At 38.8% G+C, this 27,494-nt stretch overlaps 1 protein-coding gene across 2 annotated transcripts; it reads right to left on the bottom strand.

Annotated features, from left to right (window-relative positions):
- Positions 1 to 929: 929 nt before the first annotated feature.
- LOC120430049 (uncharacterized) lies at positions 930 to 5,853 on the bottom strand. 2 transcript variants are annotated; one of them, XM_039595139.2, is made up of 3 exons: positions 5,103 to 5,853; positions 4,761 to 5,043; positions 930 to 4,332 (listed from the first exon to the last, which is right to left on the bottom strand). In XM_039595139.2, the coding sequence occupies exons 1-3, from the start codon at positions 5,851 to 5,853 to the stop codon at positions 2,985 to 2,987; spliced, it is 2,382 nt and encodes a 793-aa protein (XP_039451073.1). In that variant the 3' UTR covers positions 930 to 2,984. The 2 variants fall into 2 exon arrangements, with proteins under 2 accessions (XP_039451073.1, XP_039451075.1); XM_039595141.2 differs by having other exon boundaries at positions 930 to 5,043.
- Between the last annotated feature and the right edge of the window lie 21,641 nt (positions 5,854 to 27,494).

Below are 27,494 nucleotides of genomic sequence, written 5' to 3'. Positions count from 1 at the left end.
CGCCGCGTCTTTTGCATTTAAATGATTTATGTTTTTAGTTCAATTCACGTCGCGGTTGCTGCAAAAGATTTCCGTTACCGTTGTCGTCGTTGGTTTACTCCGTTTTTGTTTGTTTTGTTTTTTTGCCTATACTCGTTTAAATGTTCGGTAAGAGATATTTAAGAAAAAAAGAGAATATTACTAAAATAATAAATACTCAGTTTATTATCCCTGTGATTCAGTCTTTCCACAGCCGGCTGTCTAAGAATGAATCGATTATAATTCAACTCCAAAATTTACTCTTAATATTTACTCGATACAGCCGGCTGTATGAGTTTAAAACCTACATAATAATGAAAGCGTAAATACCTAAATCCTAATTTTCCCCAGTACAGCGGGTTGACTGAGTATAATAATCTATTATTATAAACATATAAATTAGAAATACCAAAATCATCCACATTACTCAATACAGCCGGCTGTATGAGTTTAATATCTCAGAATTTAAACCACTTTTTATCAACCCGCAATACCTTTCGAGGTATATCCTAGGGTCCTACCTTTCTACTAACATTGAGTCCAAAACCTCCCTACAAACATCTATACCACTAAGGTGACGCAGGGATCCTTGCGCACTTTAGATAGGTGTTTACTAACATTCCTTCCGCTCCCCAAAGGATAGCTTAGACCCGGCAAGGACCCCCTTATGCCCTGGGCTGTATTACACACTCATCAAAAGATGAAGACATGGTATCTCCCGTGTTGGATTATTGTTCCGGATGAGGGTCTAACACAACCAGACCAAACAGAGGGATAAGCGTTGTGGAGCCATCCGTGGATAGGGCGTCCTAAATTGCTAATGCTAATGCTAATGCTAAGTTCTGGATCTTCTGGTTCCACTGTACAATTGCGCAGAACCAGTTCACCCCGACAGATTATAACGTTTCCAACCGAGGGGGACGTCACTCCGCGATAACACACTAAAACGCACAAAAACGAGCTCGAAAAGCATCAACGCTACTCATCGTGCCGAGTTTTCACATAACGCCACCTTAAAGCAAGTTATCGCAAGTTAACGCGCGTTAAAGCGAGTTAAAGCGACCAACGTCTGCTCGACTTTTGAACAAAATCAAATCGATCTTGCAACCTTGCCGTCCTAAATCGAGTAGTTTTTTTATCGGGTTTGGCAACCCATTTTTTGTTTTGATTTTTTTCCTGCAGTTTTCGTTACCAAAATAATCAAGGCAATCCGGAAAGTTTTTTTTTGCTTGCTAGTCCACTCGAAAACGTTGGAGGTTTTGTGCGGCTCCACTGACGGAAAGCCGTTGTTTGAATCTACCAGAGCGGATCGGACCTGAGACCGTGGGGAAGTACGAGGATGAAGAATATGTGTTAAAAACGCACGAGACGGGACCGGGCGGGCTGAGATTGCGGAGATGATGGCCAAAAAGCAGCGCCGGAACCGCGTGACTGAGGATGAACCGATTGGTCAAGGTCGATCGTTTTTGCATTCACCGCACGATGCCGGGTTTTTTCGCGCAGGAGTGGTGCCCCCTACCGGTGCTTCCTGCCGAAAGCTTCCAATTAGGCCAGGGTCGGTCACCAAGGTGGTTCCGGTGGTTTCCTAAATCGACCCATCTTCTGCTGTCTTGCAGTATGGACACCCTGATCAATATCTGGAAGATTTATAACGATCGGCGCCTCCGGCAGGCCGTGTGAGAGGGCTGTCGGACACCGAAAGGGGTGACGTCGTGTTAAGCTTTAACTCTCGGAAGATTCAGTTTTGTGTAAAGTTCGACTCGGATTTCCACAAACAGCTTCTATTTGTGGCAGGAACTTACTTTAACTGAAAAATAAAATGGAAAAGAAACTTCAAATTTCCTTTTCTAACAGTGGGACACCCGCAGTGGCGATAACGTCCAGGAGTACGACTGTCATCTAGGATTGGTCAACTTCGTCAACGGAAACCGGCGCTTCGTGACGACCTCCGACGACAAAAGCTTGCGCTGTGAATGCTCGCAGTCACCCCCCGTACGATAAGAGGCTAGCCTCCCAGAGCTTAGACAACAAGGTTGTGATCTTCAGCAATTAACCTTCACCGGCTACATTTGGACTTTCCCTTAACATGAACCAGCTCGTGTCCAGCGATGGCGCCGTCAGGGTTTACATCTATTTTAGGGCCTGTACGAGCAGCTAAGTGCAAACGTGAAATTTGTCCGGATCTAACTGTAGGATTTAGAGGGCTGAATTCTAGTTCTTTTGCAGACTGACATCAAACGTCGTGCGGAGATTCTCTGGTTTCTTCTCCTTGCTGATACAAATGGTCACGCGGGCGCGTAGAATCTGGACCCCCGTGGGGACATGAGCAACAACCTCGGCAACAACAGTAGCACTTTGCCGGCGTCGATGCTCGTAGTGACGGAGTTCAACAAGGGTGGAAATTTCCCGCCCGAGCCACCGGTTACGAAGATCTGCACAGTGTTGCGGATGGGCAGTATTCCGTGAAATGAACCGGCTCAAGTGCTGGATGTGGTGCTGGCAGCATTCAACAAGGGCGGCTACTCCAAGCTGGACGTTCCCGAGTCACTGGTCTCGCGCATCGAAATGACTGGTTCAACATGATGCGCAAGAAGATTACCCACCCCGCGACATGTTCAACTTGAGTGGGAAAAGTTTGGGCCAGTTTGAAATGTAATTATAAGAAAAAGATGTATTTATTTTATTTTATTCAGTTTAATTTCCTTCGGCAAAAGATTAGTTTTTAAATTTTCAAGTTTAACAGCACTACAAACTGTTGACAATGGTGAATACAAAACAAAGGCGAGGCAAAAAATAGTTTTTATTCCACTTTATTTGTGATTCGACAAACTAGTTAAAACAAAATTTATAATGCAGTGCAATTCATGTATCTTTACTGTCAAGAAAAAAAATCTTACTGCTACGATATTCTATAGAACCTCTCACTAATTTAATACTTTTGGTGTCGCTCGAATTTCTACCATAGCTCAAACATAATCTAATTGGTTAGATGACAGTACCCACGCAGACCCATTGTGGTGTGGGGTTTCTATGTGAGTGACATAGTTTTGTATGTTAATACATTCGTGCAGCAAGTTCGTGTTCAACAGCAATGTATTGCTATCACCCAGAGTGTAAAAATTTCCTGTTACACCAACCCCTCTCGCGCTACTCCCACTTGGAGGATTTACAGGGCACTCATCTAAAGTAAAAACAGTTCTCTTTCCAGACAAATACCGAAAGCCGTGAACGTGTGCTATTATCAAAACCGTATCACTTTTAAGTGCAACCCAGTCGCCACGGTGTATGGATTCCTGAACTTCATTAACGGTGCAGCGTGTTGAGGTGTTCTGTATCGATGTTTCGTGAAAGCGTTTGTTCCTGTCGACGTTACAGCGAATCGGGCCGTTTTGAATCATCCACAAAAATGTTTTGATATTTATGTGGACAATTTTTCCGCTGGAATTTTTAATTTTGAACGAATGCTTGGGATTCGGGTGACGTGAGTTGGCGAGATTGAACTTTTTTGTTTGGTCTGAAAAAATGTCTTGGACGTCGTAGACTCTATCTGGATCAAACACATCTTCCAAGCGGTCATCATCTACACGTCCAGCTGGGTCCAGATTTTCCTCTCCATCGAAGTCCATGGTCGTAGCATCAACAAATTCAAAATTTGCGGCCATCGTTGATCCGTGTGTTTCCTGATGTTGGTCCGGCTGTAGCGATTCTTCTTCATTTTCTCCATCTGATTCTTCATCATCTGATTCAAAAGAACCCGCGTCGACGAATTCGTAGTGTCCAGTTTCGCTGTTCTTGTTCCTCGATGCACGTGGTCGTAGAAGTATGCTTTCTTTAAAGTCGATTTCCGCGTCATCGAGTCCAAGATGAATTAGTTCTGAGTAGGCTTGGTCTCGAGCACTTTCTATCAATTCCCGTATTTCTGAGGTAGTTGGTAGAGTACAATTGCGTTTTGGTTGATCAATCTTCTTGTCCACACGACGGAAGCTAAATCCGTGTTTCTTATCATGGCTGACGTCCGTTTTGGCCTGAATCCTGTTCAGCTTCGATTCAAATCCTTTCATTGTAAAATTTACAACGGTTGATTCAGTACTCGTGAAGGATCGCGCTGTACGAAAAAAACTCTCGCACGTTTGACTCTGCAGAAGATCAGGCAAGTATTGTAGGTCTTCCTCGCGACACAATGCAATATAATTGACCAAACTATGGGCATTTAGTTCAACACACCAATACGTATTGGTTGTTACCGTGTGCTTAAGACCGTTGAACTTCCTTACGCAGTAGTTCCTCCAGGCGCGCAACACGAACACCACGTGCCTGAAAATAAAAACAAGTGTCATATTGCAATAACTTTAATTACATAAATGTGTATTCTAAGATTATTAAATTCTAAAGTTCTATAATTCTACAATTCTAAGATTCCTAAAGACAAAAATTATAGAAATGAAAAGACGAAAATTATTGAATTAAAAATATCTCAGCTAATTAAATCCTTAAAAATAAAAAAAAATCAAAATAAAAAAACATAAACTTCTATAATTCTATATATAAACATTATAAAATTACAGAATTTGATTTTTTTAGATTATGAAATCATAGAAATTTAAATCTAAATTTTAAAATTCTTTATTTATTTAATTTCTCAATTCTAAAATTGTGGAATTCTAATGATTGATTTGATTTGATGTGAAAAAAATCTGGAATTCTTATATTTAAAAAATCCTAATTAAAAAAATCTCATTTACCAGATTTTGACCACAGCTTCGGTGGGGGAGACGACATCCCTAGAGGAGTTCTTGATGAAAACCTCCATTATGTCTTTCATCATTGTAAGATATAAGACAGTCGCATCACTATCCGGAATCTCATCATGGAGGGCATCGATTACGCGTTGTTGGGCCATCTTCTCCGCCGGCTGGAACTTCATTTTATCACTTTCGTTGATGTCAGTCGCTGATAGCCCGTGTACAGTCTTATCAATTTTATCAATAAGCTGTTCGAGATGTACTCTGGATACTTTGTATTTCCCTGAAACATGAAAAGATGTTTTAGTTGAATAAAATGACTTCAATAAAGTAAAAACAAACCCAAGATAAGCTCCGCATCTTTCTTCAGTACTTTTACTCGTAGTTTATTTGATGTATGGGTCGGGTCCTGGAGGAGCACAGATTTTATGTGTGCTTTTGCACAGAAGTGTTCGCCGTAAATACTTTGAACAAGGTTGGGCATTTCCATAGCATCGAGCATTGCTCCTATCGCTCGTGGATCACCATCGGTTGATTTCCCAACTACACGTACTCCTTCTGCACTGAATTCCCTATCAAAGAAGTCCCATCGGTTGCTGACATCCTGCGTGCTAAACCTGTTATCGCTGCAAAAGTACTGAACGCAGAAAGACGGTGCTCCTTCTTCGAGTGGTTGTGCCATGCACACGTAGACGTTTCGACCAACTGGGTAATTGTTGATATCTTGGATAATCTTCAGCGGGCTGGTAGCTTCAAAGATATTACACTGTGGCATGCCGTTTTCCATTATTGGTGCCACAAGTCCACAGGTGCGTCTTCTGTTATGGTCATATTCGACTTGGCCATTTATTTTTGTTGCGTCTTCGCTGAGTACAACTACTTTCGGGAGGTTATTCCTATCCAAAAACTCAACCAACTCGTGGATCAGCAATTTTCCTTCTTCGAAGCTTTGAGCTTTCTTCTGCAGTGATCTCTGAATCGTTCGCTTGCTGGGGCATACAGTGTTCGCTCTCTGAAAGTCCTCATACAATTCTGCGCCGCCTTGTATGTACTGGTACATGAATATATCGTGTTCCTTTTTCGAGTATCGCATTCCATGTAGATTTTTAGCTTTTTCTGATTTTGCTTGCACATTTTGTAGGAGTGTAATAAGTCGAGAAGATGAGTGGTGGCCTTGGCTTGAAGTATCAGCATTGGCCGTTTGCTGACACTTGCTCAGTTTAAATTATCCGTATCACTTGGGGTCGTGTCGTGATCTGTTATTTCGACACAATCGGCGTACTCCAGAGAATCAACCAACGTTGACTGATCGGTGGCATCTTGCTGGCTTATATTCGGTGTGACGGTGTCTGCAACGTAAAGCCGCTCAGGTGTTGAAGACTCGTTCCGTTGGGCAGACTGACCTGAAGAGGATTCGTTCGGCCGGCTGGTGCTTGGCGAATTCAGTGTTTCGATCTGCAAAGTTGTTCTGCTGCGCTTGTTATCTGGTCCGTTCTCAAGTTCGCTGTTTTTCTTCATGTGCCTTTTGATGTGCGATACAAGATTGGTGATCTTCCAAGAGCCACTCCTCTCAGTGTTGCATGCACTTTGTTGACCACACAATGGACATGTGATCAGAACACGCTTGTTGTTGAGGTCGAAGCTGATTGAAGTGTGCTGCAGACTTAGCAAAAAATCCTCACTCATGTCGGATCTGTAAAATTGTAATGAAAGGGGAACATTTATGCTATTGAAAATAGTTAAAAAAGTGATATAATCTACAGAATAATATAATTAAAACAACAATTCAATAATGAAGTCCGTTTTCTGATTCAAAAGCATGTTAATTGAGAAATTTAGAGTATTGTGAGCATTTTAAGTACACTGAAACCCCGTTGGTTTGACACCAATTGTAGTTTTAGAAATCATAATAATTTTAAAAAATATAAAAATTTTAGAAATTTTAGAAATTTTAGAAATTTTTGAATTTTTTTTTGAAATTTCAGAAATTTTAGAAATTTTAGAAATTTTAGAAATTTTAGAAATTTTAGAAATTTTTGAAATTTTAGAAATTTTTGAAATTTTAGAAATTTTAGAAATTTTTGAAATTTTTTAAATTTTTGAAATTTTTGAAATTTTTGAAATTGAAATTTTAGAAATTTTAGAAATTTTTAAAAAATTAGAAATTTTAGAAATTTTAGAAATTTTAGAAATTTTAGAAATTTTAGAAATTTAAAAAATTTTAGAAATTTTAGAAATTTTAGAACTTTGAAAAATTTTAGAAATTTTAGAACTTTGAAAAATTTTAGAAATTTTAGAAATTTTAGAAATTTTAGAAATTTTAGAAATTTTAGAAATTTTAGAAATTTTAGAAATTTTAGAAATTTTAGAAATTTTAGAAATTTTAGAAATTTTAGAAATTTTAGAAATTTTAGAAATTTTAGAAATTTTAGAAATTTTAGAAATTTTAGAAATTTTAGAAATTTTAGAAAATTTAAAAATTTTAGAAATTTTAGAAATTTTAGAAATTTTAGAAATTTTAGAAATTTTAGAAATTTTAGAAATTTTAGAAAATTCAGAAATTTTAGAAATTTTAGAAATTTTAGAAATTTTAGAAATTTTAGAAATTTGAAAAATTTTAGAAATTTTAGAAATTTTAGAAATTTTATTAGAAATTTTAGAAATTTTAGAAATTTTAGAAATTTTTGAAATTTTAGAAATTTTTGAAATTTTTGAAATTTTGTAAATTTTAGAAATTTTAGAAATTTTTGAAATTTTTGAAATTTTTGAAATTTTTGAAATTTTTGAAATTTTTGAAATTTTTGAAATTTTTGAAATTTTTGAAATTTTTGAAATTTTTGAAATTTTTGAAATTTTTGAAATTTTTGAAATTTTTGAAATTTTTGAAATTTTTGAAATTTTTGAAATTTTTGAAATTTTTGAAATTTTTGAAATTTTTGAAATTTTTGAAATTGAAATTTTAGAAATTTTAGAAATTTTAGAAATTTTAGAAATTTTAGAAATTTTAGAAATTTTAGAAATTTTAGAAATTTTAGAAATTTTAGAAATTTTAGAAATTTTAGAAATTTTAGAAATTTTAGAAATTTTAGAAATTTTAGAAATTTTAGAAATTTTAGAAATTTTAGAAATTTTAGAAATTTTAGAAATTTTAGAAATTTTAGAAATTTTAGAAATTTTAGAAATTTTAGAAATTTGAAAAATTTTAGAAATTTTAGAAATTTTAGAAATTTTATTAGAAATTTTAGAAATTTTAGAAAATTTAGAAATTTTTGAAATTTTAGAAATTTTTGAAATTTTTGAAATTTTGGAAATTTTTGAAATTTTTGAAATTTTTGAAATTTTTGAAATTTTTGAAATTTTTGAAATTTTTGAAATTTTTGAAATTTTTGAAATTTTTGAAATTTTTGAAATTTTTGAAATTTTTGAAATTTTTGAAATTTTTGAAATTTTGAAATTTTTGAAATTTTTGAAATTGAAATTTTAGAAATTTTAGAAATTTTAGAAATTTTAGAAATTTTAGAAATTTTAGAAATTTTAGAAATTTTAGAAATTTTAGAAATTTGAAAAATTTTAGAACTTTGAAAAATTTTAGAAATTTTAGAAATTTTATTAGAAATTTTAGAAATTTTAGAAATTTTAGAAATTTTAGAAATTTTAGAAATTTTTGAAATTTTAGAAATTTTAGAAATTTTTGAAATTTTTGAAATTTTTGAAATTTTTGAAATTTTTGAAATTTTTAAAATTTTTGAAATTTTTGAAATTTTTGAAATTTTTGAAATTTAAATTTTAGAAATTTTAGAAATTTTAGAAATTTTAGAAATTTTAGAAATTTGAAAAAATTTAGAACTTTGAAAATTTTTAGAAATTTTAGAAATTTTAGAAATTTTAGAAATTTTAGAAATTTTAGAATTTTTAAAAAAATTTGAAATTTTTGAAATTTTTGAAATTTTAAGAAATTTTTGAAATTTTTGAAATCTTTGAAATGTTAGAAATTTTAGAAATTTTTGAAATTTTTATAATTTTAGAAATTTTAGAAGCTCAACGCTGTTTTTTGATGGTGAGAGATTTGACAGCTCCCATACTAAATGTCTCGATTTTCATACTTTTTGTTAATTTTCTTTTAAAATAAAATACTTAACATATGAAAACTATATATTTTTGGTGCCCGAAATTCCTGCTGAATCGAATGGTGTACTTATCTCGATAGCAAATTTTTCGAACAGTTTTCATTGTAATAATATTCTAGACACATTTTGTGCACCTAATCAATCAATACTTTTATCATGAATAATCATTTTATTGCTTAAAAATTGAGTTTTCCTGAGCTCCCATATTCAAATACATGGAAGCTGTTATTTCTAACACCATAAAAATTTTAAAAATTTTAAAGATTTTTAGAAATTTTAGAAAATTTTAGAAATTTTAAAAATTTAAAAAAAAAATTAGCAATTTTAGAAATTTTAAGAAATTTTAGAAATTTTTTAAATTTTAAAAATTTTAGAAATTTGTAAAATTTTAGACATCTTAGAAATTTTAGAAATTTTAGAAATGTTAGAAATTTTAGAAATTTTAGAAATTTTTGAAATGTTAGAAATTTTAGAAATTTTAATAACTTTAGAAATATTAGAAATAGACAAATCCAGCAAAAGCTCAACGCTGTTTATTGATTGTGAGAGATTTGACAGCTCCCATACTAAATGTCTCGACTTTCATACTTTTTGTTAATTTTCTTTTAAAATAAAATACCTAACATATGAAAACTGTATTTTTTTGGTGCCCGAAATTCCTGCTGAATCGAATGGTGTACTTATCTCGATAGCAAATTTTTCGAACAGTTTTTATTTTAATAATATTCTAGACACATTTTGTGCACCTAATCAATCAATACTTTTATCATGAATAATCATTTTATTGCTTAAAAATTGAGTTTTCCTGAGCTCCCATATTCAAATACATGGAAGCTGTCATTTATAACCATTGGCCACCTAGCAGCCATTTCAAACTGGATTCGTCTATTTTAGAAAAATTTTGAAATTTTAAATTTTTTTGAAATTTTAGAAATTTTAAAAAATATATAAATTTGAGAAATGTTAGAAGTTTTAGAAATGTAAAGTGTTTTAGATTTTTTTTTTTAAATTTTAAGTATTTATTATTTACCCTAATTTTACCGAATCGCGATTTGTTCAATATTGACAAAAAGAAAGCATACTGCAGTTAGTCGAAAAAATCCTCGGTGTTCGTCCACAACTCGATACAGTACATACCTCTGAGTGAAGTGATCAATCAGTTTCGTTCTCAAAGCTGTCTCGTCCCTATCGTCACCACGTTGTGATCCTGCTCGTGCACGGCTTTTGGTGAAGTAGGGCCAACCTTTATCTTGAACGGCTTTAGCCAAGTTCAAGAGTAGCGCTCTTTCACCGGACATGATCGCAAAGTCTTTGCTGTGCTCTACGAACTTTCCGCAGATAGATTTGACGTTGGGGTGTCCCGGTGGCAGATTCACTAGCTCTGGAAGCCGTCTTATGTCCATCTCAATCTTGTCGATTTGTGCATCCGTTAAGTCCTTCAGAGCCGAATTCAGGTAGCCAGTTCTGACCAGCACCTTTTGGAGGTGAAGTGGCACGTCGCACTTTAGCTGAACCTTCGCCTTTTGCCAAAAAGTTTCCTAAAATATAAAAAAACCACATGTATAACCACAACTGGAGTCATGCTAAATAATGCAATACCTCTTCAAACTCTTCCATTTTGGAATAGAATCAGATAAGACTCAGGAAGAAGTTGTTTCGTGGCTACACGCCGCCGAACTGCACGGGCGAGCGGACTTTGTGCCGGATGTTTCGCCGAACTGCACGGGCGAGCGGCCTTTGCGCCGGATGTTCCGTGACTACACGCCGACGAAACCCACAGGCGAGCGGAGTTTGCGCCGGGTGTTCCGTGGCCAAGTCCTGCACCAGATTGTAATGTACCTCCTCCCTGTTGATAACAAATCATATATTAAAAAAAAAATCAATTTAAAAACAAAAAATAGATCGCCTTACTTGTGACCTTACCCGCCGCCGAACGCCAAGGGCGAGCGGAGTTTGCGCCGGATGTTCCGCCGAACTGCACGGGCGAGCGGCCTTTGCGCCGGATGTTCCGCCGAACTGCACGGGCGAGCGGCCTTTGCGCCGGATGTTCCGCCGAACTGCACGAGCGAGCGGCCTTTGCGCCGGATGTTCCGTGGCTACACGCCGACAAAACCCACAGGCGAGCGGAGTTTGCTCCGGGTGTTCCGTGGCCAAGTCCTGCACCAGATTGTAATGTACCTCCTCCCTGTTGATAACAAATCATATATTGAAAAAAAAAAAACAATTTAAAAACAAAAAATAGATCGCCTTACTTCTGACCTTTCCCGCCGCCGAACGCCAAGGGCGAGCGGAGTTTGCGCCGGATGTTCCGCCGAACTGCACGGGCGAGCGGCCTTTGCGCCGGATGTTCCGCCGAACTGCACGAGCGAGCGGCCTTTGCGCCGGATGTTCCGTGGCTACACGCCGACGAAACCCACAGGCGAGCGGAGTTTGCTCCGGGTGTTCCGTGGCCAAGTCCTGCACCAGATTGTAATGTACCTCCTCCCTGTTGATAACAAATCATATATTGAAAAAAAAAAAAACAATTTAAAAACAAAAAATAGATCGCCTTACTTCTGACCTTTCCCGCCGCCGATCGCCAAGGGCGAGCGGAGTTTGCGCCGGATGTTCCGCCGAACTGCACGGGCGAGCGGCCTTTGCGCCGGATGTTCCGCCGAACTGCACGAGCGAGCGGCCTTTGCGCCGGATGTTCCGTGGCTACACGCCGACGAAACCCACAGGCGAGCGGAGTTTGCTCCGGGTGTTCCGTGGCCAAGTCCTGCACCAGATTGTAATGTACCTCCTCCCTGTTGATAACAAATCATATATTGAAAAAAAAAAAACAATTTAAAAACAAAAAATAGATCGCCTTACTTCTGACCTTTCCCGCCGCCGAACGCCAAGGGCGAGCGGAGTTTGCGCCGGATGTTCCGCCGAACTGCACGGGCGAGCGGCCTTTGCGCCGGATGTTCCGCCGAACTGCACGGGCGAGCGGCCTTTGCGCCGGATGTTCCGTGGCTACACGCCGTCGAAAACCACAGGCGAGCGGAGTTTGCTCCGGGTGTTCCGTGGCCAAGTCCTGCACTAGATTGTAATGTACCTCCTCCCTGTTGATAACAAATCATATATTGAAAAAAAAAACAATTTAAAAACAAAAAATAGATCGCCTTACTTCTGACCTTTCCCGCCGCCGAACGCCAAGGGCGAGCGGAGTTTGCGCCGGATGTTCCGCCGAACTGCACGGGCGAGCGGCCTTTGCGCCGGATGTTCCGCCGAACTGCACGGGCGAGCGGCCTTTGCGCCGGATGTTCCGTGGCTACACGCCGCCGAAAACCACAGGCGAGCGGAGTTTGCGCCGGGTGTTCCGTGGCCCAGTCCTGCACCAAATTGTAATGCACCCACCTCGAATGCACCTCCTCTCTGGTGATATTCAAATCTTATATTGTAAAAAAAAACAACTTAAACACTACCAAAACACACTGCTCGAATGATATGACAACGAGAACTGTCATTCGCTCTTGACAGTTCTCGCTGCCAAAAAAAATCGAGCAGTCTGATGTGTAAACGCAAAAAAAGGTAAACCAAAAAGCGAGTTATCGCGGTTAACGCGAGTTAAAGCAAAATAAAGCGGAAAAGCAAAAGTGAGCGCTGCGAAGGTTTGAAAAGGGAGCTTTATCGCTCGGTCAACGCAGGAGTGTCATCCCCCTCGTTTCCAACGACAGATTACATTGTTGAACATCCCATTGGCCGACCGGAAGTTGTGTTACAGATGATTGTAAACTGCAGCTGGCCGTCGCACCATTCTTGTCATGGCAAACTTCAACTTTGTCCCCACACTGAGAGGCCGGCGATTTCAGGGATAGCTGAAATATACATGATTAAAATTTTGTATCTACCTAGTTGGAAAAATGCCAAAGTAGTTCCGATTTTAAAACCGGATAAAAATCCTGCTGAAGCCTCAAGCTATCGGCCCATTAGTTTGCTTTCATCTAGGTATTAGTAAATTATTCGAAAGAATAATTCTTAATAGAATGATGACGCACATTAATGAAAATTCAATTTTCGCTGATGAGCAGTTTGGATTTCGCCTTGGGCATTCAACTACTCATCAGTTGTTGAGAGTTTCAAATTTAATTCGAAGCAACAAATCTGAGGGCTACTCTACTGGCGCTGCTCTTCAAGACATAGAAAAAGCATTTGACAGTGTTTGGCATAAAGGTTTGATTGCGAAATTGAAAAGGTTTAATTTTTCGATTTATATCGTGAAAATTATTCAAAATTATTTGACGGATCGTACTCTGCAGGTATGTTATCAGAATAGCAAATCTGATCAACTACCTGTACGTGCTGGCGTCCCTCAAGGAAGCATTTTGGGTCCAATTTTATACAATATTTTTACTTCTGACTTGCCTGATTTGCCCCCAGGATGTCAGAAATCACTTTTTGCTGATGATACAAGATCTCCGCCAAAGGAAGAAGCCTTCAAGAAGATTACAGAAAAGCTTGGATATTTTCAATTCTTATTTGAAAGAATGGAAAATTACTCCAAATGCTGCAAAAACTCAACTTATTATTTTCCCTCACAAACCAAGGGCTGATTTTCTTAAACCAAAAAGTCATCACATTATAAAGATGAATGAGGTAAATTTAAAGTGGGAGGATCAAGTGAAATATCTTGGACTTGCTTTTGACAAAAACCTTACTTACAAGGATCACATTGAAAGTATCCAGGTTTTTTTTTTTTAGGAGTGTTTAAATTTTATTTTTCGTATTTTTCAGAAAATTTCACAATTGTAACATTGTTCAACACTGAAATTTTAACCATTTTTTTTCCATGTTTTTTTTTGTCACTTTATTTCACAACATTTTTCTTGAATTTACATTTCACAACTTGCAAATAAGACGACAAATAAGCTCGGTAGAGATAATTTAATTTTGGATATTTCTAGAATGCTTAAAATGGCGCTCAAAAATAGCTTTATTATTAAAACGAACGATTCTTATGCTTTGTTTAAATTCATTCAAATCCCCAGAACCTCGTTTTTCTAAATTATAAACTATCGTTTGCACAGTCAGCCAAAGTGCTGCTTTGTATTTAAAGTCCCTATCACCGATGCTCAATGATAGAAGCTCATCAGGATCTTTTACTAAAATTTTGAGTCTATTGTTCAGAATATTTTTTAACCATCTCCAAATGTCTTCGGCTGTTTGACAATATTTTATTAAGTGACTAACTGATTCTACTAAACCGCAATTCTCACAAAACTCCGAGTCCGTCCCTCTTATTCCGTATAAATGCAATTTCTTTTTGTTTAAAACTACGTCCTTGAAGATGCAAAACAGTACGGTTTTACAATTTGAATTTAAAAAGTTTGAATCTAAATTGTTTAACAAATTTGACCACATTAAATTAGGCATATCCTCCATTGTTTTACATTTGATGTTTAAATTCTGAATGAAAAAATCATAAATTTTTTTGCTGCTGTTTAAATGGCTTTCAAGTTTGAGTTCATCAGCTTTTACGATCCATTCTCGCATATTTCTAGTTAAAGTACAATTATTGATTTGTCCTAACATAAAGTTGTCCAAAGGTGCGTTTCCATCAGCGTTACTATAAAGAATGTTTTTAATAAAAAGAGACTTTGCTTTTGATTCTACATCTGTCAGAGCGAGACCACCTTTAATAACCGGTAAATACAATTCATTTCTAGGAACCTTAAAGATAAAGCCTTGCCAAATAAACTGTCCGCAGATTGATTTTATCGCTGCTAAATGTTTATTATTTGGAGGAAATATTTGACTAATATACCAAATTTTGGACAGAACGTAAGTGTTCAACAACCACGCTTTCTGAAAAAGATTTAAAATACGTTTATGATGTAAACTTAATGTGTATTTCAATTTGTTCAAATAACTATCATAGTTAATTTCAACTAATTTATTGAAATTTTGGCAAATTAAAACTCCTAAAACATTTAGAGACTCCACTTCTTTAATTTGATGTGGACCAGATAAGCAACCATTAAAACGAAGATACTGAGATTTTGCAAAATTGAGTTTTATTTTAGAGTATATGCTAAAATAACTCACCAACTGCAAGACAGTATCAAACTCGTGATTGTTTCTTACTAAAATATTCAGATCATCTGCATATGCAACAACCTTCACAAAATTGTTAGCAATGAGACAACCAAAAATATTTTCATATAACATTCTGATGAGTGGTTCAATGTAAAGGGCAAATAATGCCATGCTTAATGGACATCCTTGCCTTACTGAACTTAAGATACGAATTGCTGAAGTGAGAAACCCATTAAACAAAATTTGTGAAGTTGCATTTTTATATAACTTTTTTTAAACAATTTATAAAACTAGCTGGGAAATTAAATTTCGTCAAGACGGCCCATAGGAAGTCGTGATCAACCCGATCAAAAGCTTTTTCTAGATCAAGGCTCATGAGAATTCCTTTGATTTTTTTTTATGCGTTTACTTTAATGAGAATATTTCGAAATGTGCGGAGATTGTCAACGCACGAACGATCGGTGACACAAGCTGCTTGGCCAGGCCCGATAAGTTTATCTAACATTGGCTGTATTCTATTCCATAAAATTTTTGTAAATAATTTACTATCTGTATTTAACATGCTAATTGGTCGTTTGTTGGATAAATCATAATTATCTCCTTTCTTCGGGATGAGTGTAATAATACCTGCAGAAAAACTGGCCGGTGGATAAGCACCATGGATTAGATACGAATTAAATAAATTTACAAGGTCAATTTTCAAAAGTTCAAAGTGGTTTAGATAAAAATTATAACAAAGTCCATCGGGTCCGGGGCTAGTTCGTTTTGATGCTGTTTTTATAACCAATAGTAACTCTCCCTCTTCAATAGGTTTAAGAAGAGCTTAATGATCATCGTTGTCTAGACTAGTTTTAATGAATTTTAAAACGTTTTCGTATTCTATATCAGAATTTGGCTGCTTTTGAAAATTGCATTGATAGTGATCAAATATATATTTTTTTTAATTTCGTTGTGTCGGATGTAATTTCCCCATTTATTCTTAATTTCATAACGTTAGAAGTCATGCTACGAGTAATTTTCGTAGAGATTTGGAACAAGCCTAATTTTTCGTCAGATAACAGTGTATTTGCTTTGAGTTTGTAATTGCATAAATTAATCCGTCTATTCTCAATTTCCATCAATTTTGATTTGACTATTTCCAGATCCGATGTGACTTCTGCACCAGATTTCTGTAAATCAAATAATTCATTTAAACAAACATAGTAAAAATTCTTCTCTCGATTAAACTGCTGATTGAACAAATAACTTTCATTCTTGTAAAATTTCTTAACACTCGCTTTAAATACTGAATTCCACTAAAAATTAATATCACTATGAGAGTTTCTTTTTTGCAAATCTCTATACAGACTGCTAAATTATGAGTTTATTTCATCATCGTTCAATAGAGATGAATTTAATTTCCAGTAACCCCTTCCCAAGTAAGAAACATTTGATAAATCTAAAACTTTATATTTTGCAAAAACGCAATGGTGGTCAGAGAAGGTTTGGTTTCAATTTTTGTTACAGAATCACAAGAGTCAGATTTGCGATTCCTTTCCGTAGGGTCGTAGAATTTTCGCGTCCGCCGTCGGTGTGTTTTTTCGTTTTTTTGGCGTGCGTGTGTGCGTGTGAAGGTGCGGCTGGCTTTGGCTGTCTCGATGACAGTTGAGCCAGTCAGATTTGCGATTCCTTTCCGTAGGGTCGTAGAATTTTCGCGTCCGCCGTCGGTGTGTTTTTCGTTTTTTTGGCGTGCGTGTGTGCGTGTGAAGGTGCGGCTGGCTTTGGCTGTCTCGATGACAGTTGAGCCAGTCAGATTTGCGATTCCTTTCCGTAGGGTCGTAGAATTTTCGCGTCCGCCGTCGGTGTGTTTTTTCGTTTTTTTGGCGTGCGTGTGTGCGTGTGAAGGTGCGGCTGGCTTTGGCTGTCTCGATGACAGTTGAGCCAGTCAGATTTGCGATTCCTTTCCGTAGGGTCGTAGAATTTTCGCGTCCGCCGTCGGTGTGTTTTTCGTTTTTTTGGCGTGCGTGTGTGCGTGTGAAGGTGCGGCTGGCTTTGGCTGTCTCGATGACAGTTGAGCCAGTCAGATTTGCGATTCCTTTCCGTAGGGTCGTAGAATTTTCGCGTCCGCCGTCGGTGTGTTTTTTCGTTTTTTTGGCGTGCGTGTGTGCGTGTGAAGGTGCGGCTGGCTTTGGCTGTCTCGATGACAGTTGAGCCAGTCAGATTTGCGATTCCTTTCCGTAGGGTCGTAGAATTTTCGCGTCCGCCGTCGGTGTTTTTTCGTTTTTTTGGCGTGCGTGTGTGCGTGTGAAGGTGCGGCTGGCTTTGGCTGTCTCGATGACAGTTGAGCCAGTCAGATTTGCGATTCCTTTCCGTAGGGTCGTAGAATTTTCGCGTCCGCCGTCGGTGTGTTTTTCGTTTTTTTTGGCGTGCGTGTGTGCGTGTGAAGGTGCGGCTGGCTTTGGCTGTCTCGATGACAGTTGAGCCAGTCAGATTTGCGATTCCTTTCCGTAGGGTCGTAGAATTTTCGCGTCCGCCGTCGGTGTGTTGTTTTTTCGTTTTTTTGGCGTGCGTGTGTGCGTGTGAAGGTGCGGCTGGCTTTGGCTGTCCCGATGACAGCTAGCCAGTTTGATTTGACCCTATCAACACCCTATCATACCATTTCAGCTCGATACACATCGAAACTCGTCGTTCGCACCGTTAATCAGTACCTCACTAAACATCAATCATTTAAAACTCGTAAAATCATCTCAAGTTAAAAGTTACATTGTTTAATCCTTCATTCTTTAATTACAAATGATTTTGGTTCTATCTTTCCACAGCCGGCTGTCTAAGACTAGACCATTTCATTTAAAATTTAACAACCGATAAACGGGAAATGTCTCATCCGCAGCATCCGATTGTTTGCCTTGAGAATAATATATAACATCTTTCAACAAACACTATGATTTTGGGTCGCATCATCATCTTCAATGATGAATCCTGACCAAACAACCTATCCTACTAACAAGTTTTCAGGTTCCTGGCGCTCGTGGGGTGTAAGCACAGAGTAAATCAGCTGCCCTAGTAGCAACCTGCGCTAACTAACATTCCCGTCCCTTAAAATCGAGGTCTACAAACTGACATGGCGGGCGCCGTTGGTGGCCAATGACTGTTACCTATTCGCAACTGATCTAGCTTTAGCAATCATGGTGTTTTATCTTTTCAGCGCATTCATACATGCTGTTGATAAGGGAAACACCACTAGATCGTCGAAGCCTATAATCAGTAGTGCTGAAAGGATATTATGGTTCTGTTCAGCAACGGAGGGGCAACCATGGGTGATCTCTCATGCTCATGCTCATGCTCAATTTTTGTTACAGAATCACAAAAATATTTGGAAGCATAAATTCTATCCAAACGTGACTTTGATCCGTTACGGTAAAAGGTGAAAAATGTATCGTTTCCCTTAATTTTCTTTTCAACATCGATAAAATCCATTGATGAAATCAAGTTTTTCAATCCCGTAGATATATTTTTCACAGCACTGTTTGAATCTTCTGTGTGAATAATACAATTAAAATCGCCGAGCATAATATTCTCCCTACCTTCCTTGAAGTGAATCAGTGTGTCAACTGTAAATAATTGGTCTCGTTCTTTCTTAAAACCACTCCCTGAATGTGCATAAATGTTGATAAAATTCAAATTGTCGATACATAGCGATGTTATCCTTCCGTTGGTGTTCATTATAAGATCAGAATATTCAATATTGTTGCGTAAAAGCACTCCCGTACATTTTCCATCAGGACTTATGTTGATCAGAGCTTTGTGAGAATTGATAAATGCGAAATTTTCAAATGCAACTTCTTGCATGAATATAATATCCAAATCGTTGTTCCAAACAAAGTCTCGCAATAGAAGTTTTTTCATCGTAGAGCAAATAGCATTAAGATTGATTGTAGCGATATTACGTATGAGAGCCATTAGAGAAATTTGAATGAATTAGATCAAATTGCAAAAGAATGAATAAAATTTCGCGAAACCGACGGATAGAAACATTTTTTGAACATCCCTTCCACACCCTGACGTTGAATGTCTTAGTGATATTATCGTACCGAGTTATCGTCGTCTACTTACGTGGCCGACCCGGCCTTCGCTGGCTGCGAGATCTGGATCCTCTCTCCGTATCAGGCGTTCGGGTCGATCCTCGTGACCGATCACCGATCGCATCGATCGGGCTGTCCAGCTTGCTCGTGTCTTCGTTCGGGATGGTCAGCTGCGGCTTTTTCTGCTTCGATCGGTCAACCAACGTGAAGGGCGAGTTCGCTTCGTCAGATGAGATGTCCGGATACGACTCCATTCCCTCTCCATCCCCTTGATCCATCGTGTTGTCGCTCAGGATCGTAATGTTGGAAACGCTGCGATCCTGCAGCGTGTTCGTCTCGGCAGCGCCTGTAGCCGCGAAACTCGTGCTAGCTACGCACGCATCGGTTGCGCTCGTGCCAGCCGCGCTCGTGTCAGCTGCGCTCGTGCCGGTCTGTTGTTCGGCCTCAATCGGCGGTCGCTCGGGTCCATCGTCCTTGCATCCAGCACCTCTGTACGGCGGCACTGGCAGTGACGTCATGTTTAGCGGTGGAACGCCCTGCTTTGTTCCCGACCCGATGATCGCATTTGCGAGCACATGGCTGTACTGTCCGCCATTTTGCTGCGCTTTGTTACTGGCTAGCTTGGGGCAGGTGGCCTTCAGGTGACCTTCCCCTTTGCAGTAAAAACATTTATTTTTAAGGCCCTCATAATAGAGCCGCGCCTTGTAGTGGCCGATGAACAGATTCGCTGGTATTTCCTTGGAAATCTCCATATGCACACCTCTTACGCCGCTGTACACGGAGAATCCGTACGCCGCCGGGTATTTCTCTCGAACATGTTGCCTGATCACGCCGAACTGTCCCAAAACCGTGGTTATGTCTTTATCCTCTATTTCGGGCGGCAGGTTGAAGATTCGCACGTACCGGAACAGGCTACTGGCCACATCCAGGCGAACGACGGAGGTGCTGAGGTCGATGTACTCGAAGGTGTACTGCTCTTCGATGGTGGCGGTGAACAGGTTAAACGCGACGTCATCAATGAACTTGATGTAAAACTGTTGTTCGTTTTCGTCCTTGTAGATCGAATGTACGCTGGCTGCTGATATCTTCAACGTTCCTCCAACAAATCGCAATACGTCCATGTGCTGTGGTATCTTGGCCGCGGTCCCGAAAACTATTTTCAACGTGTTCTTCCTGGTTTTGTCCATTTTTGTTTCCGTAGTAAATTCCGTTTAGAAAAAAAAGAGGTTAGGTCACAAACGTGTGACAAAGCAACGCTGATGCCGGAGCACAGTCTAAAGCACTTGCGGTCGCTTCAGTGTCCGAGCGTCAACTGAGGTTAAATGTAACAAATATATTAAATGTTTGTATCCACTTATAGACAAGAATTCTACCCAAGTAAACATCTAGCACTAAAAGAAATCATAAATGAGCTGCTAAACAGCATTCACCAGCTAATCAGTCATAAAACAGCTACGGTGATTGCAAATTAGCTGTAAAACAACTGCTCTAATAATAGCTGGAATAGAGCTGATTTGATGCTGCTACTAACAACACTGCAACCAAATATTTCATCAAACTGGCAACAATACATTGGGCCGTGTAAGAGCGAAAGAGAGAGAGAGATCACCAACAAACAGATTCCAAAATATTCTTTGCTCTCTCATCCATTAAGGCTAGTATGTAGATCGGAAGGAAAGGGGTCAAGAAACAGCTTCACGAACAGCAAAACAAAGGAGAGGGAGCGATTTCTTGGGGCTTTTCTTCACCCTCTCTGACTTGCTTGCGCTGCCGCTGCTGCCCATTTGATTTTTTTCTTGACCGGTTCCTTCCGAAGTGCGTATACCGCTTTAAACCAAAACAAATCGAGCGGGGAGAAAAATGCAGCCAGCTTTGAAAAGTTAGTTTACGCAGCTGTTGAAACCGTTTTATTATGTTAGTAAGTTTTATTTCATTATTTTAATTTCTTGATGATAAAAAAACTTCTACGACCTTTGCAGTAACCTTCACCAGCTGACATGAAATTACGGTTACGGAGGCAAAATGGCAAATTTATGCGGAGATTTCATTGCGCGAAAGCAACAACCGGCTTCGAACGCCCAACATGGGCATTTCCCGAGGCACTTCCAACACACGGCTGATCGGTGCGGTGAATAATATGAAATTAAACGGTTTAGTAAATTAAGAGAGCCTGTGGAATGATTGCTTTCAGGTCATAATAAATTCAACCTGAATCCGCAAAAAATGTGTTTTGAAAAATATAGAGAAAGTTCCTAGTCGCATGGTCGATTTGAATATGCTCCTTTTACATAGGATTTGTGCATTTAACTTAACAACAAAACTGCTTATGTAGCTCTGAAAACAAACCTGGACTTCCATACCTCATTTGGTCATGAGGACAAGGTCTCAGGATTCATCGAACATCATCAACATCCAGCATCACATCGGCACCACCGCGAGTTCAAGCAAATAATTCAACTTTCCCTCTCTGTCAGCTGAGTAGCAAAGTAGCAAACAACCCAAAAATAGAATTGAGAGAAGCAGGGGAGAGAGATGGAAAGAGACCACAACATTTTTGCCTCTCAATTTGTTTGACATTTTGCAGGGGTGGAACAACAACAGTAGGGGCCCAGCTCTAAAACAGAAATATAAAGTCCAAAACCAGCTGCAAATCTGCTGTATAAGCGCTTTTGTTGCAGATGTCAAAACATTTTAGCTTTTATCCGCAGCTGTAAATGCGCTGTTAGTGCTGAACAGTGACTTTATTTAGTGCTGATTGGTTACTTGGGTAGACTTTGTCTCAAGAATAACCTGTTAATTTATAAACAAATTTTCAGACCTGCCATGCTTTATGCTGTGCCGATCTGGACAAGCTATTGCACGGTTGGCTGGAACGAACATATTATTGAACTTGAATGTACCTAAAATGTTTTGATGGGGAAAGTTAGTTCATGATGTCCCCTTTCAAGATTTATAACTCCCAAAATATTCTATGCAGGGATTTTTAAATGGCGTCCATTTTAAGTTTTTTTTGGATTTAATGCATAAAATACAGGCGCTCGGTACTTTATCAGTACAATGTCAGTGTAAAAGGTGTTCCTGATGCTTTTGATCATCCCGCTTACTATGATGATGACTCTAGGGGATGTCCATAAACTACAAACAAAAATTTGGGTCATAGTTGGATCCCATTTCCACTTTCGCGGCATAGATTTCCTTCTGCGACAAAGGAAATTATTCATCACGTTTTTTTTTTTCAAAAATCTTAGCAGCATTTGTATACATCACTGTTTCATTATCAAAGCATTATGATTCATCATATTGAATAATAAAGTTTCTTATATATAAAAAAAAATACAGTAGTTCATTATTTTATTGAATTCATTGGAAATATAATCCGAATTTATAGTATAAGCAATTGATTCATTGTACATGGGATGAATTATAAGCGACTACTGCGTTGAGCAGTTTAGCGTTGTACAGCTGGCTGGATTGCGGAACTTTATAATTTTGCCAGGTCACATAGAAGTCCTGGTGTATGGACTCGGTCGTTTGTTCACTAAAACGCGCCAAACCTTCTTGTTTTTCTTCACAATATTCAGGTATGTGAAATTTCACCATGTGCAGCTTTGGTGTGGCTGGTAATCCAACATTCATCCATTTGGCACAAAATTCATCAATTTTCGATCGGTAATTTGGTTCCAAACCCGATCCAAAACAAGCTCCCACAACTTCACTGAGAGCTTCTAACACGACAAAATATCTTTCACAGTTGTTCTTCAAAATGGAACGTTTTTTGAGCATTTCCCTGCAGTGTCGACCCGCGAAACCAAATTGATCGTGCCTCGTGGCACCGGCTGCGGTTGCCCAAGAGTGAGCAATTTCGGGATTCTCCGACGAAACGGCATTGTACAAGGAGTTCATCAAACCCAAGAATACGTGCAAGGGAGGGGGAGGGCAATGGCTGATGATCGTGGTTGCGTCGTCTCCGTATAGCAATGGTGGATTAACGCAATTGAAGTAATCTCTTGCTTTTGCGTTAACTTTTCCGCTCTCTTGCCATTTTTGAGCATGATCTTTGACGAAGCCAACACCAACAAGGCGGCCAAGATCGTTCTTACGTGAAGTGCAAAAGGCACACGGGTGCGTTGCACTGTTGGCCATTACGCCAGCAAGGATGTTTATCACCTTGAGGTCACCTATGAAGGGATAATGCTTAAGGTTAATAACATAACAACAATTTAACAAATAAACAATTAAAAATACATACCCGTAACGATCGCCTCCTGGTTCTGCAGGTCAAGAGTTTTCCAGATTTGAGATATGTTATAATAATTCTCAGAGACGTCAGAAGCAACCGCGATAAGTATGGATTTCCGAACTCCAGAATCTTTGTACACGCCAGCTTGTCGACCGTCTTCCAATTTTAGGCAAATTTTCAAGAAGTTTTGCCCACCATCAATCCCAATCTTGATCACACAATCTGACACGTTTCTTCTGGCTGACACATATCCAATAAGTCCACTAACTGACTTGCAGAGCACAACAGGCCTGGGATTGGATGCAGATCCGCTTGAAGTGAACTTCATTTCTTTAACATAGAAGAAATCGTCCAGCTCATGCAACATTGCAGTTAAAGCCGGCTTTAATCCAGGTTGGACTGCTTTTCGATTGCTCCCACGAAGGTGTCTCGCAAGTTTAATGGTCTATATGTTAGGAAGATGAGCTTGATATTTAAATAATTATAAATTTATAAAAAAAAATACCTTAATAGCACTGATGTTTAAGCCAGATTTTATTTCCAGCAGCTGTTGATGTGAGATTTTGTTAGTGTTTCCCTGGCCTTAGTTCCGTTAGACAGGCTCTACACAACTTCACAAAATTCTGGGGTTTTGGATTTGGTTTTCTTGCTGCGGGGGTTTTAGTAAGAATGTTCTTCCTCGCCACTGTGCAGATTTGGCACTTACTGTGGTCCAAATTGTCCCCAAGGTTGAAAAAAAATCACGTCGAGCGAATAACGATTGCCTGAAGAAAGGCCCTCTGAGTATGCTTTGATCTATACTTTCCCGACTGACACTTGATCGCTGGCTGTAGCAGAGACGAATAAAAATTTTAATGATTGGGTTTAATCGTCAACCTGCTGCGATCTGATTATAATTTTCCCCATTTAACACCAGCAGTCATGTGTTGTTATAATCGTCGACACGCGACGCGACGAATGACAGCTAGTCGTGGTAATTTGAGAATAAAGATTATTCTCAGCAATCTTATTCGTGATTTGTAACAGGCAGCGATTAATCGGAAAATTAATCATAGTCATCGGATTTTCAACACTGCTCGTTACCATGCGTCTGTCTCGTGTGTAATCGTGCACCTCCATTTTTTATGAGGCACGCCTATTTTTCAAAGATAATAATATTAATTTTACGACGAAGTTTTAGTTTAATTAAACAATAAGGTTTTTGTATCTTTCGATCTCCTGTAAACGGCGACGTATCAGCTTCCGCACAATTTTTCATGCGAAAGTTTACCCATTTTAGAAAAAAAAAACACGTGGATTTAGCACTGGTAACAACTCACAACTGTGTCTACAAAAAAAACAATCAAGCGCGGAGGTTGCCTGAAATAGTAGGCGTTGCGCGGAAGAAGACTTTCATGAAAAACAACGTGCAAATATTACGTAACACCGATAGAAGAAATGGTGAGAGTATGATGAAATTGGTAAATTCCAAAATCCCTTATGGAATCCAAGCCGCGAAAGTGGAAATGGGATCCAACTATGACCCAAATTTTTGTTTGTAGTTTATGGACATCCCCTAGAGTCATCATCATAGTAAGCGGGATGATCAAAAGCATCAGGAACACCTTTTACACTGACATTGTACTGATAAAGTACCGAGCGCCTGTATTTTATGCATTAAATCCAAAAAAAATCTTAAAATGGACGCTATTTATAGAATATTTTGGGAGTTATAAATCTTGAAAGGGGACATCTTGAACTAACTTTCCCCATCAAAACATTTTAGGTACATTCAAGTTCAATAATATGTTCGTTCCAGCCAACCGTGTATTGCTTAACCAGGAAGAAAAAACTTCAGAGGATTCATATCAGAACAAAATTCTGAAAATGATTCTGAAACTTCCTCCCTGGTTCAGCACCAGTGAACTTCATCAATTAGCCGAAGTTGACACTTTGGATGTTATGTCCAATAAGATAATTGATGCATTTCGACAAAAATCATTGCAGTCTTCAGCTGCATTGATCCGCTCTTTATATAGTTTATAAGTTAGTTTTAAGGTATCCCTATTCCCTTTTGTACATGTAGGACCTCCTACATACGAAATCACTGAATAGCGAAAGCTACAATATTTCATGAATAATGAAATAATTAAATAATTAATGAAAGTTGGTAGTATTTAAAATTGAGGTGAAAAGTCATCGATTGTGATTGGACACTCAATATTATTTTAACTGAATAAATGTACATGGAAGAGAAAATCTGAATAAATATAAATTAAAAAAAAAACACACATCCTGCACTTGAGCCGTTGATCTCTCAAGGAATACTACCCTGCTGTTTAAGTGCGTCTAAAAGTTGTCCGTAGTGTAGTGATAGTGTTTTATCGCGGAGTGACTTCCCCCTCGGGCGTAACAAATACATCGAACAAAAACAAAAAAAAAACTGCTCCAATGCTAGTCATTTATTTGCCGTTTCCAACGTTGACTTACCCATTTGAAAATAATCATATATGGTTGCCATATGCTTGATAGAACACCGATTCCAATTGACAACAGTCCCGTAGCCAACATAAAGAATGATTCTGAAATATATAAACAAAATAAAGTTAAAATAACATACTCCACCTTAGCATTCATAGTATTTTTAAGGAGCATGGAGCATGAGCATGAGCATGAGAGATCACCCATGGTTGCCCCTCCGTTGCTGAACAGAACCGTAATATCGACGACACGACAAGCCACTCGCTTCCAAAAAGTGGGTCCCAAATCGGCTTACCCCTCCAGTTCCTTTGGAACTCGAAACGTCAAACCGGTTAACTGATGTTTCCCCACAAAAAAAAAGATAAAAATTGCAACACTGCTCATTTTGACATCGCGAAATGTCATCCGTTTTGTTTTTCTACAAGTTTCATTCATTTTCTCCCGCATTCAATTTTTTTTCCGGGAAATTTACTTTCGGGTCACCTAGTAGTGTCCGTATCGCAATAACAAACAACAAAAAAAAAAAACGATTTAAATAGTTACGGCTACCTCGGACACCCAGAATCTGCCCGATTAGATGGCCCAGACTAAAAACCTCCAGCGGATCGCTTGTGGTCGTCATGGTTCAAGAGTCTCACGTCTTGGGTACGACTAACCAACAACAGCAGCAGGTCACGTCGGCTACATTGGCATTACCTCATCAGACGGGTCAGTTGATCACCCAGCCGCGTCAGATTATAACGTCGGAATCTAAACCATCCGCCTTCGGAACGGCCAGTCATAATGACCCCATATACATTCCCTTCTATTTCCCTAAACAAGGTACTGGCACGCAGCAGCAACTGACTGAGCAGCATCAGAGTGGTACAATTTATAGAAGCCCCGGAGGGAGGCTTCTCCTCGGATGGGCAGCCGGTTTGGAGACATTCCTACCTCCGATTAGCTGGTCTAAACAATTACATGCAGCGCTGCAGGAGGCCAACAATGTTGTCATCGAAGGTTCAGCCAAAATCTAGCAACGGCCAGACGGCACCTAGTGTTCCTTCCAAAATGGTTAGCTAGCCGGAAGAACTACGCAACGGGTCTGGCTAGCGATGTAAAGATCGTACACTCCAAGGCACACCTCGAGTAGAAATGAACTCCAAGGATTGCCGCGAACCCCCGACATCTAACCAACCTTCTTCCTAAATTATCCCAACCAGCAGCAGACTCCACAGGACAACATCCTCAACCACTACCTTGTCCGGAGACATCGGCAGCAGATGGTCATCCCGTAGAACTCATCGTCCGGCGTCACCTGCACCTCCAGCAATCGCCGAATCCTTCAAAATCGATCTTGAACACGCCGAAAAAATAACCGGATTGTTTTATCGATCATTTTTTTTTAAATTGTAATATTATTGATGTTTTGATAAATGTATATGTTTTACAAATTCACAGAAAGCCTTGCAAACTTTGAATAATACATATTTCGCCAAATCTTAGGCTCTCCTGAAATCTGAATGATCTTCCCAATTAAAACATGCCACCGGAACAAGTGCTTCTGGTAAAAAACGCCCAAAATTCACCTGAAGTGACAATCTACGTGTAGATAGGTTTCAGATAGGAGTAAGCCCAAATGAAGACAATTGAGCAGGTAAAGGACCATCCATAAACCACGTGGACACCTTTTTGAAATCTCAGAACACCTCCCTGCCCCCCTCAATGTGCCGGCCCTGCTGTCGCAACGGGTGGCCAGAGATTGAAGCAGCCGTAATTTGCTAGTTAACCGGATCACCGAGGATCG

This window comes from Culex pipiens, unplaced genomic scaffold (assembly GCF_016801865.2).
Source record: "Culex pipiens pallens isolate TS unplaced genomic scaffold, TS_CPP_V2 Cpp_Un0004, whole genome shotgun sequence".
Classification (NCBI taxonomy): Eukaryota; Metazoa; Arthropoda; class Insecta; order Diptera; family Culicidae; genus Culex; species Culex pipiens.
This window is presented reverse-complemented; position numbering and strand designations above follow the sequence as displayed.

What these genes read in the sequence shown, in the direction of transcription:
- LOC120430049 (XM_039595139.2), bottom strand. Translation starts at nt 5,853, where the DNA reads ATGCGATACTCGAAAAAGGAACACGATATATTCATGTACCAGTACATA. An exon ending in AGATGCGGAGCTTATCTTGG is followed by an intron (nt 5,044 to 5,102) that starts GTTTGTTTTTAC and finishes TTCATGTTTCAG; the next exon opens with GGAAATACAAAGTATCCAGA. An exon ending in GAAGCTGTGGTCAAAATCTG is followed by an intron (nt 4,333 to 4,760) that starts GTAAATGAGATT and finishes TTTTATTTTCAG; the next exon opens with GCACGTGGTGTTCGTGTTGC.